Below are 12,590 nucleotides of genomic sequence, written 5' to 3'. Positions count from 1 at the left end.
AAGCCAACAAACAAAGAAAAACCAGATCTTCTCAGCACCATTCAGAGTTCTGTTAGTAACTCCACAAAAAGCATGCTAAGTCTTCCTGGTGTTCAGCTTTGATGTCAGAATGAACTCACAACTACTCAGAAACTGCTACAACAGAGACACGTGTAAGCTGGCTCTTTTTAGGACAAGCAGACCCAAGTGCTCAGGGTTTAGAAGAGTGAGAAGTACCATAACGGTCCAAGCTGCTTTAAGAATTGAACTGCTATAGTATAGCAGAGGCAGCACTAGGTTACAGTGCAGAGGTTGCAAGTGCTCATCTCAGGTCTGTAAACTTTTTACTGGAAGAACATCAGACTTGTTTTCAGAAAAGGCAGAAGCTGGCAGAATTTTTGTTTACATAATTTATCTCACATGTCCAGTAAAAAAAATTATTTTACCACTCAGTATCCTATTAATGTTTGACATGTTTCTTAAATACTTGCTTCTAGATATTACAAAGTTATTACAAATAATTTATAATAACCCTCGTTATTTAGGGTACCATATAATACCATGAGAGCCTAGCAGAATGGTAAAATTCAGTTTCATGTTAAATTTTTACAAGAACAGCTACTAAGTGTGATGAAGTTTTATTTTAAAATATTGTGTACTACAAAAAGCAATGCATCAATTTCATAGTGCAAGCGCACATTTTCAGAAAAACACTTAACTACAAGAATTGCAAATAAAAACAAAGATCGAGAAGCTTCTGTTTGATGAGACTACATGAGCAAAGCAAAAAAACCCAAAGTATTTGGGAATCAGCAATTAACTAACAATGCTGTTAAGCATTTAGGCACTGTTCCTACAGCAACTTTTCAAAGCATAACTGTATTTTATTTATACTAAAAAGGTAGCTACAAGTGAAAACAAATACAGACTATACAGTACTCACCTCTGCTTATTTTACTAATTGTTCCACTTTTTTGAGACTTCTAGAAGGAAAGAAAAAAAGCAAAATAAGGATACACACAAAACCTCAAATATTTCTATAGAGACACACAGGGAGTCAAAGCATTCATCAGGTTGTAAATGCATACATAGAGGTTTTAACTCAACAACTAATAAAAAAAACTAAAGTAAAAAGTTTTTCATCATCAAGCATTGAAACATATTCTACATGTTTGTATACTAGTACTTAGACAATACAGTAAAAGAAAAAAAAAAAGAGAGAGAGAATGCTTTTCCATGACTCAATTTATACCAGAGCTCTTTAAGTTAATACTAACAATGTATTTTTTTTTTAAATTTTTTTTTATTTAATATGTATCTCCTGAGCACAAAGTTTGGAATATGGAACTCTATAATACAAACACACCTATTCAGTCTGTTAAGAAAAGCCCAACACACCCTTATTCATTTGATCCACTATCAAGCATCTATTGAAACACAATTCTTAAAGAAAGACTCAAAAGCAATTTATATCAAGACAAATAAATATGAAAAGGCTGCTGTACATAACATGACTTCACTGGCATTTACTCAGGTATCACATACATTTGTGATGGAATTTTAATGGAGAGCTGCTGCAGAACAGACAACAGTGACATTGCATTTGCATCGTTAACCAGGAAACCAAGAAACACACATAAAAATATCTCAGGAGCAAATTTAATTGCTTCTAAATAACAGAGGTTGAGTGGAAAGGTGTTGTTTAAGAACTGTTGACTAGTAGAGAGATAGGACTGGAGAAACAGCTCTCCACTTCCTACGAAAACTGTACGAAGGAAAATGGAGCCTTCATTTATTGCACAATTTCTCCCTGGTAACAGCACCTCAAGTGCTTTGGTTTCTCCACATGAAAAATCAAGATCATCTTTACTAACTGCATAAGGATGTTGTAGGATTTACCTTTGTTCAAGTGTTTTAAGACATTCAAGTAGAAATGCCATACAAGGCACTCCTCAGTAATAAGCTTGCATATAGTTTTCCTAGCCTTGTGAATTAATTCCTAAACACATTTTTTTTCTCCCCCCTTTATTAAAAAAAATACCGTATCCATCTAATCCTTTTAGTCCTACTTGCATCAGATGATCACCCCCCCTGCCCAGGTCTGACTTTTACACTGAAATGCATAAGCTCCAACTTCCTTGGTAGCCATCTGTAAAACCTTTTCAAGAATGACTGCGTTGCATCCATGCTTATGACCCTTTTTTGGTGTCTGGGTCAATAAAGTTTAAAAAAATTCTTGTAAGACTAAGTTATTTTGGTGACTATACACAGTACTGCCACCATCTTACAGTGTAATATACATCACATTCTAAGTTAACCTATATCATAAACAACATGGGAAGATTAATTTTCTAAGCAAAGAAAAAAGTATGTTTTGTGGTACACAGTGTGATGAACAAGCCATATTCTACAATTGCCATTATTAAAACAGAAAACAAACCAATTGTTGCCCATTACGTTCCTGTTAATGTTAAAAAAAAAAAAAAAGGAAAAAAAAGATTTTGGCTTTAAGAGTTCTAGGACGCACCTCTGACTTCATCTGAGGGAAGGTTTTGAAACTCTAAAATAGTAGGAAAGCCTTCATAAATTATATCCTATATAAGAATGATAACATTAAACAGCTGGATTGAAACAGTAATGGAATTTGACAAACAGCAGCTTACATTACCTAGTCTCCCAGAGACACTGCAGCAGATCAGCAGTTTGCAATAGGGATCTTTTTCATTTATGAAAAATACTATAGGTATAGCAGTCATCATCAAAAACAAAAAACTATTTAGAAACACTTCTTTGACCATACTTCTATTGCATTTGATGCGAGATTGCTAGTTCTAAGTGGCAGTTGTAGATTCTAACTCTTGATTCATTCCAGTACTTTTTTTTTTCATTTTCCTTCCTTAAATCTCTTTTATATGTACACAAATATCTGTTACAAATATTTACATATTAAAAAATCGGTAGACAGAAGTCTGTTAAAGGACATACATGCATACGCACCTAACACCTGTTTAATAGTAGGGCTAGCTCTGACCATTAGTTCTTCTAATCTGTTAATTTGAAATTTCATATGCAAGCTTTACTTAAGCCATGACTTGGGTAGCAATATGTAATAATGCTTATTTAGTGGAGAGGCAGCCACCTCCCTCTCAATGTATTATATATTTAACAAAACCAAGAAGAAAGCAAAACCTGTCTCTGAACTAATAAAGGCTATATACTCAAAACCTATTCTTAACAGCAATAACACTATCAACTTGTAGAAGCTAGGCAAAATTGCCAAGTTTTTTTTTACTGTAATTTTCTGATGCACTCTTCAGCTAATGCTGGAAAAAGTAAATAAATTGTTTCCTAAATTATAATTTTGTTCCAAAACAAAACCCCCAAAATCTAATTCTCTTAATATAAATGTCAATGTAAGTCAGAAAAAACAGCATAAGAAATTAAAAGTGCCAAGTATAAGTTTATTCTCATAATTCTAAGAATCCATAGGATAAAATTAAGATCCTAGTAACACCAGAAGAGTAGAGCTACACGTAACTTGTGTGCCATTAAAGGTCTCTTATATGCCACACAGAACAGAAAGACATTATATGACATTTAGCACCACTGAAGTCAGTGATCAAACTAATCAATGTCACAGATGTTAGGCTTTCTGCTCTGGTCTCTTCTGGATGATTTTATAATGTCTGTAAAATGTTCCTGCTCTGGCAATTAAAATTTATTACCTGCAGCACTGGTAGTTCAGTCTCATCTTCTGCACCTTCAGGAACTACACTTACAGCAAAAGCTGAAAGAAAAAGCAGACTTTTTTTCATATTATAGGAGCTCATTTTCACACTTGACAAAGTTCTGCAGCAAAAGAAAAAAATATTTAGGTAGATTTTCACATTAAATGATACTATATTGGTAATAATCTTTATGAACACGAGACAGTCCGTTCTTAGAGAATTTAAACATTTACTGCCTGACAATTCTATTCCCGTACATCGCTGAGAAGATCACTCTTTGATGTGAAGCCAATTTATCTTGGCTTCAAGGCAAATAATTCCCATTGGAAAAAAAAAAAAATCAAATCTGTTGAGTCCAGTAGTTCACTTGACAACAATATAAAGTGCTATGACATGGGAGATCTGCATTCCACTCTATCTTTAGGTTAAAGTTTGGATTACCAAAGCTTCACTTGGAACCACAGGAACTGACAGCAGCTGATGGAAACTTCTATCAAACTTGAAGATCACTGTCATACGCTTTGAATGCTGTCTTTGAACAACAGTCAAAATTCTTAATATGTAGGAGACCCAAATAAACGCTTACAAAAAGAACAGAGACCCGTAATAGCTAATTTGCACAGACCTAGCATTATCTTAAACATTTTATACTGACACCACCCTATGCATACACTTCTGGTTTGTATTAGAAAAATAATCATAATAAAGGGTTCTGCTTTGGTTTTGGATATTTTTTTTCCTTGTTGATGTAGTCATCTAATCAATCTGTCTCAGCTTGCTTGTTTGTAAAAGTAGTTCCATTTAACATAAGAAAGCTTTGCTAAGATTCTTCATAAGGAGTCTTTTTCTTAAAGGTACTAAAGAGATGCAAATGAAAGCAAATTGCTATAATTTGGAAGAAACTCAAGATACTACTCATCATGGTCAAATAGACGGTTTTCTTAAAAACTGGGGCAGAAAAAAAGTATCAGCAGATTCAAGTGGAGTGTCTCACTGCAAGTTTAATTTACTTATTCCTTGAAATTGATTTGAAAGTGAATTGCTAGCAAACATCAATTCCTTTGACACGCTAGAAACCTGGAATGTAGGAAAGCAAGAAGACAAGATTGTCCAAAGCCTGTGGTGCTCCATCTCTGACTACCAATACCCCTATGCTCTTTCAACTGGAGACCAAATTTCATCAAGTGTCTAACAGTTGAGTTTCACAATGACATCGCAGGTCCCGACTAACTTGAATCTCAACTCATACCACTAGATGCAGACCACCCCCAATCATTCTAATGCAGTAGACTCATGTTGACCATAGCCACATTTCAATAAGGCATTTAGCCAGGAAGAAGAAAACAGAGCACAAGTAGGAGTGTCTCCCCCAATGCTGTCCTCAAGTAAATGTTTTGTACTTCTAGTTCAAAAGTGCACAGAGAATACCTCAATCTGCCTATTATACCCCTTGCTGACAGCATGTTCTGATCATTTTCCTCCTTCTCTTCCAACATAACAGTACTTACAGCTCCAGATAAGGAATATCTTCCCCTACACAAACCAGATCCACCTCTTCTACTTGACATGATCTTAATTACAAGATCAACACAAACCACCCTTATTCTGGGAAATGTATTAATTACATAGTATTAACCTGAAGAAGTATCACCTCATAAATTTGGTTTATTCACAAAACTGAATGCAAGCAGAATTTTCAGGACTTTCAGTTTTTAATATGCAGTTGAGGAACAGCACGCGAGACCTGAAACAACTGTGATTGACAAGAGATGCTGCCTCTCTCTCCGTAACATTCAATAACCCATGCCACACTGCTTTTAAGATTTATAAAATATTAATGCACATGATCCTTGAAACAAATGAAACAATACTCAGATAACCTGGGAAAAAAAGACCTGTTTCATACTATGTCTTTGAGAGCACAGGTAAAGCTCTTCGGGGAATTATTTTAACAACCTTCATATTCATATTACAGACAACATATTACATAACAAACTTCATCTTCATACTACAGAACCACAGAATCGTTAAGGTTGGAAAGGATCCGTGAAGATCATCTAGTCCAACACCCCTAGAGCAGGATGCTCAGAATGTTGTTTAGGCAAGTTTTGAGTATTTCCTAGAACAGCGACTCCGCAAACTCTCAAAGCAACCTCTTCCAGTGTTCAATCACTCCTAGGAGTAAAAAAAAAAAAAAAAAAAAAAAGTATTTCTTATGTTTAAATGGAATTTCCTGTATTTCAGCTTGTGCCAATTACCTCATGTCCCGTTAGGCACCACAGAGTATGGCTCTGTCTTCTTTACTGCCCCCCATCAGGTATTTACACGTTGGCAAGATCATCCGTGAACCTTCTCTTCTCCAGGCTGAACAGCCCCAGCTCCTCCAGCCTCTCCTCGTACGTCAGGCACTCCAATCTATTAATAATCTTCATGGTCCTTTGCTGGGCTCACTCTGGTATGTCCATGTCTCTCTTGTAGTGGGGAGCCCAAATCTAGACACAGCACTCCAGGTGTGTCTCACCAGTGCTGAGCAGAGAGGAAGGATCACCTCCCTTGACCTGCTGGAAACACTCTTCCTAATGGAGCCCAGGAGGCTACTAGCCATCTTTGCCACAATGGCACACCGCTGGTTCATGGTCAGTTTGTTGCCTGCCAGGACCCTCAGGTCCTTCCCTGCAAAGCTGCTTTCCAGGCAGTGTGCCCCCAGCGTGCACTGGTGCATGGGGTGACTCCTCACCAGGGGCAGGACTTGGCATTTCCCTTAGTTGAATTTGGTTTTCCAAGTTTCCCATTTGCCCATTTCTCCAGCCCACTGAGGTCCCTCTGAATGGCAGCACAACCACCTGGTGCGTCAACCCCTCCTGCCCATTTTGCATCCTCTGCAAACTTGCTGAGGGTGCACTTTGTCCCATTGTCCAAGTCATTAATGAAGAAGCTAAACACTACTGGAGCCATTATCAACCCCTGGAGTGCACCATGCCGCTGATCAGAGCCTGTGAGCCCAGCAAGTCAGACAGTTTTTATCCACCTCACTGTCCACATATCTACCATTACTTCATCAGTTTGTGTATGACATTGTGAGAGACAGCATTGAACTCCTTGCTACAGTTGAGATAAACAACATCCACTGCTTTTCCCACATTCATGAAGGCAGTCGTCTCATCACAGAAGTCTTTTGGGTTGGTCAAGCATGATGGCTCCTTGAAAAAAACACGCTGACTTCTCCAAATCACTTTCTGGTCCTTCGTATATTTGCCTTGTCCTTCCTTGTCTGGCAATGGTACCCAGAATTAGTTGCTCCACCACCTTCCCAGGGACTGAAGTGACACTGGCCAACCAACAGTTTCCACAGATCCTCTTCCTTGCCCTCCTTGAAGACAGGGGTGACATTTGGTCTCTTCTAGTCTTCAGGAATCTCCCCCAGTCACCATGGCCTTTCAAAGATTATCAAGAGTGGTCTTGCATTGACATCGTCAAGCTCTGTCAGCACTTGTGGGTGCCTCCCATCAGGTCCTGTGGACTTCTGTATGTTCAGTTTGCTTAAATGTTCCCTAGTCCTCCTCCAGGGAGAGTAACTCTTCCTTGCTCCAGACTTTCCCATGAGTTTCAGGGGCCTGGGATTGCTGAAGGTGGGTCTTACCAGTACAGACCAAAGCAAAGAAGGTTTTTTGTTCCTCACCCTCTTCCATGTCCTCCTTTTAACCAAGTCCCTCCCCCCATTCAGAAGCAGGCCCACGTTTTCCCTAGTCTCCCCTTTTGCTGCTGATACACCTGTAGAAGCCCTTTTTCTTGCCTTTCACAAGTTGAATCCCTTGCCAGATTCGACTCCAGGTAGACTGTGGCTTTCCTAACGGCATACCTGCACTCTCAGACGGTGTCTCCATATTACTCTTGGGGTGACCTGACCCTGTTTCTGTCTCTTGTGTGCTTCCTTTTTATGTCTGAGTTTTGTCAGCAGCTCCTCGTTCATGCATGTGGGCCTCCTGACGTCTTTGCTTGCCTTCCTGCATGTGGGGAAGGACCATTCTTGAGCTTGTAGGAGGTGAACCTTGAAAACCAACCAGCTCTCCTGCACCATCTCCCATATCAATCTTTCTGTATTGCTGAGGACAGCGGTAGACTGAATATGCCTGGCTAAAAATTACTTTTGTTGCAGCTGCCCTGACATACAGTGCAACTTTGACACTCACACACATCATTTATTAAACAAACCAGTATCTGTGATGAATGCTAAAGTCTCTCTCTATACCATTATTCTTATTCCCAGCGATTTCAGTCATGCAGCCTCCCTTTCTTTTCCAACAAATAAACATATTAAAATGACTTGGTATCTTTTACATCAAATATTCCAGGAAGACTCTTCCCTGCTAATACATTTTAATGATAAGACAAGAACTGTTCAGACTATTTTTGAACTACTGAAGAACCATTCGCTGAACAGACTAGCAGACCCCTGAAGACACCACAAAAAAGCCTCAAGAGTCTTCACCCAATAATAACGAAGCTTTTCACTCAGGCAGACTGTATGAATTAATTTTAGCAACAAATATGCCATGGCCCCCGTACTACCTTATTAGCAAATCTGTTACGCGCACGTAATTTGATACAAGTAAAGCAGTCTTCAGAAGTAAACTGGGATGCATTTGTGGGGTAAATTCAAGTCTTAACTAACACATGGCCAAGACTGTTCTGGCTAAGCAACCTGATCTCTCAGCCTGGAAATAAATATCCTCTTCCAAGCATTTACTGGGGAAAGGGTGGCATGAGAAGAACGTGGTACGTCTAGCTGACATATGACTTATCAACAAAGGGGCCACAGGGTAGGTGGGAACTACAGTGCCTGGGTGCAAGTGGACATCCCTAGGATTAATTCATCCACCCGCAATTCACTCCCAAGAGATTTCTGAAAAAGGTGTGCCCAGGACTGGACCAAAGATAGAAAAATTCTAACTAAACGCGCAGCTCATGACCAGATCAGTTGTAGAAACTGTAAACTCCCTGTAGCAATGGCATCTTTTTGTTGTGTGTAAAGTACACATGCACAAAGAAGGATGACCTGTATCTGGGAGCTATCAAATGCTACTATAACAAAACTAACTTTTCATGTCCAAACATCATTACTAATTCAGACAACTGCAACAGATTTCTTTCAGTCTAGAACTCCCCAAGACACACATCAATCTCTGGAGCTAGAGGTACCTTTGCTAAACCCAGAATTTCCTCCAGTCCCTTTGAGTTTCTTGATGCAACACAAGCATACTTCAGGTGGACCACTGACTTACCATAGAGCACAGAGAAAATATACTGCAAGAAGAAACCATTTAGCTGGTAAAAGTTCAAACTGTGGAGGCACCACTGTAACCAAAAAGACTAGGGTGATTAACTGTATGATTTCCCACAAACATAGCTATCTAAAGCAGAAAAAAACAGCAAGGCACTGTCTTAAATGTAACCCATAATTTTGTATTTGTCACTTCATTACTTAATGCGTTATGTACTTTGAAGTAGCTATTCACATCACTTGGCACAAGCAGACAGAAGCTGAATGTGTCAATTGCCAGTCCTCCCCTCCTTTTGCTAAATGCTCAAGAACTGAGGATAAGTAAGAAAAGGAAAGAAATTTTAGACTTTAAAGCTCTTTATTTTCATCACTTATCTTTATTTCTTTTGAAGGCAGGACTAAAATCCACTGAAAAAGCTAGACAACATTTTTGGGTCCATTCAAAACCTGGAAATTTAATCAGAGAATGTAATATAAGCAGCTTCGATTCCTTTCGATTATTTTTCTCAAGTGTTCCATTATTTCCATTAAAATTTTGGTGAGTAAATAGACTTGCTTATAACACTAGAAACTAAACCTCAGTCATTTACTTTCATTGTTCAGCAGCTGAACTGCAGGAATACGTGCCAACAAACTATTAGGAAAATGGATGCAAGTACTGTAGTACTAAAATACAAGATACTGTATAAATATATATAATGCCACATTATAAATGTAGAAGTAACTCTTTCTTCAGTACTACCTTTTTGAGTGTAAACAAATTCCAAACACTTACAATTATATGTCCTTTAAGTGCAAAGGATGTTAAAAACTGAGGAGTTAATTCTTTTGCTTTCACAGACAAAATCCTTTTGAGGCAGAAAGGCAATACTTCTGTTATCTTCCTCTTTTACAGTCTGATTCAAGGCTGACTGACCCCAGAGTCATTCCAAGCACCTCACTGGGCTGTGGGTCAGTTTCAATGAGCTACAAAAAAGTTATGATTCTATGACTTATGTATGGCAAAACCATGACTAATAATAACCACTTCAAATAATGAAAGCCATTGATTACATTGTACACAGCAGACAAAATACTTAAAGCAGAATTTCTTTACACTTCCAATTATAATTTAATGAAAGGCCTAATTTTGTTTTGGTTGGGGGTTGGTTGGGCTTCCTCCCCCTCCCAAGTTTTCAAAGAACATAATATTCTATGGATTGACACAATTCCAGAGAAAATCTGCACTGATGCTGTCAGTCAAAGAGACAGGATGGAAGATCATGGAAGATAATGAGACAGCCTGGGAGCACTAGCAAGCAAAATAAATTAGTTTCATGTATTTATATGCAAGCTTTTATAGTATTTCTGCATTGTTGCTACCTTAGCAGCATCAAAGACCCCGGTCTAGCCAGGTAAGAATGAAGACTTATAGATTTATCAATCCAAAACGGGGAGAGAGCAAGAGGGAGGAGGAAGAGGAGGGGATGATGCAAGCCAATTTCCAGCATCTGAAGCTTTTCGTAAAATAAAAGCAACTCATTTTATTTCTTTACTAAATTTCTTTAAGCTAATGGCACATATGGGAAGAAGGCAGCTGAAATCACCACTGTGAACCACTGAAATGTCTAAATGAGCGCTGTGCACACCAGTACCTTTATAAAAAGCGACCAAAGAAAAACAGTAGAGGAAAAAGCACCATCATTATCCCTTCTGATTTTCTAGAAGTTAGACCAAACAAAATTATCCAAGTATGTTTTCCCATTCTGCAAGCTGCCACCTGAAAGCTGGAATTTATGAAATGACTTAACTACCAACAGACAAGCTGTTTTCTTCTGTAAAATGCAATCCAAATGATTTCTGTTTTCGAAGACAAAGCTGATTGTTTTACAAACTTACTATCTTCATCATCTCAAAAGCATGGGGTATTTATGAAAGGACTTTAGTATAAAAGGATATTTTAAAAACTACAAGAAAGCCATGATACTGCAATAAACTTCAGGTGAAAAAAATCTATACAAGCTTAATCGAGACCTACTAAGCAAGAGGTAATTGCACAAGCAAGAACCCAAGTTCTTCCATTTCTGCCTTCTACCTGTATGTACAATAAATATACATACACACATGAGGAAAACTGAAGCTGCTGTTCTTGGACTGTGATTACAATCTGTTTGAGGTTACAAGTGCTATAGTACCTTGCTGAAGCACTGGAGCAAAACTACTCATCCCAGAAAGAATGAAATACATATTCAGGAAGAGCGGTAGAGTGTTAGGACTCCTCCAAAAACCAAGCTGTGTAGGTGAAATAGAAAGTGTTTTACAAGAGAAAAATCAAAATATCACAGTTTTACTTCGCTAAAAACAGGATTTATTTGTACCAGGTTTCCCCTGCTGGATTTTGATCCACAAGCCACAGCAGCGGGAGAGAATCAAATCCAAAGGCTTGGAACAAACTGACAAGCCTATGCTGACAGAGATGGAAACATTCAGGAACAGAAATAATGAGAAACAGAGCAGATGTAAACATTCATTTCTGCCTCTTACACACACTGCAACAGCCCCTAACTCCAAGAGCCTGCAGCGATCCAACTGCTGGCACGTTACTAACCCTTCTCTTTTAATCATCTCGCACCTGCCTAGACGCATTAAAAGCGTCTCTATAATACAGCAGTGAGATTTTATCTTTCCTCCATGCTGACATTCTAACCGGGCGGTATTACCTCTCCACCTCCCCCCAGCAACACCCGGTCAGTAAGGCGCTATTTCAAACACGAGCACGAGTGGCTTCGCGGTGGGTTTCAGCTAGCTGTTTAACGAAGACTGCCTTGACCCGAGCGGCTGGCCCCACCAGGACCGGTTTACCTCAGCGGGGGCTTTCCCCAGAGGGCCGTCCCCACACACCGCCGTCCGCGGGGGCCGGAGGGCGGGAAACGGTCCCGGCGCCGGCCGCCACCGGCACCTCAGAGCCGGGGCCGCTGAGGGGAGCCCGCGCTGCCCCGGCCGCGCTCCAGCCCAACCCGCCAACAAACTTCGGGGGAAGGGGAACCTCCCGCCTCCCCGCCCGCTGCCCCGCACGGGGCGGGACAGAGGGGTGAGGAAGCGGCGGCGGCTCCGGTACCCCCCCCACACACACCCCAAAGCTCTCCAGCTCTGTCCCGTGCCCTCCTCCCCTCACCACCTCCGCGGAGGGGCCGAACGTCCCGGCTCTCCTCCCTTCACCGCGCCATGGCGTCCCGGCCCGGCCCCCGGCCACTCACCCCGGGTGCGAAGCGGCGGGAGAAGGAAGAAGAGATGGGCGCACGCAGCGAAAAGCAGCCAGCGGCTGCAGCCGGGCTCCCGAGACATCTTGGCAAGGACCGCCGAGCCGCACGGTGCGGGGTGATGGTGCTGGGGCGGGGAAGGAGGACGAGGAGAGGGGCACGGCGCTCCCGGCTGCCCGCCTCTGCCGCAGGAGCGCGGGCGAGCGGCCTCCGGCTGGTGGCGGTGCCGCCGCCAGCCCGCCCTCCTTCCCTTCCCGTCCCTTCCCTCCGCCCCGCCAGGGCCCGGCAGGACCGGCCGCCAGCGCCGGGAGGAAGGGGAAGGCGGAGCGGCCACGGCGGCGCCCTCTGGCGGGCGGCAGCGGG

At 41.0% G+C, this 12,590-nt stretch overlaps 1 protein-coding gene across 1 annotated transcript in view; it reads right to left on the bottom strand.

The window, feature by feature from the left end:
- The window catches only part of B3GALTL (beta 1,3-galactosyltransferase-like), a gene marked incomplete at its 5' end in the record, with an annotated part of 66,467 nt that extends 53,878 nt beyond the window's left edge, over positions 1 to 12,589 (bottom strand). Inside the window, 4 exon segments of the mRNA XM_010572806.1 lie at positions 923 to 962; positions 3,705 to 3,766; positions 12,225 to 12,393; positions 12,395 to 12,589. Of these exon segments, the coding sequence (XP_010571108.1) occupies positions 923 to 962; positions 3,705 to 3,766; positions 12,225 to 12,393; positions 12,395 to 12,589 (466 nt within the window).
- Position 12,590: the final 1 nt, after the last annotated feature.

Source organism: Haliaeetus leucocephalus, unplaced genomic scaffold (assembly GCF_000737465.1).
Source record: "Haliaeetus leucocephalus isolate CR32 unplaced genomic scaffold, Haliaeetus_leucocephalus-4.0 Scaffold351, whole genome shotgun sequence".
In the NCBI taxonomy this organism is placed as follows: Eukaryota; Metazoa; Chordata; class Aves; order Accipitriformes; family Accipitridae; genus Haliaeetus; species Haliaeetus leucocephalus.
The sequence above is the reverse complement of the archived record's forward strand: the minus strand, read 5'-3'. Positions and strand labels throughout refer to the sequence as shown.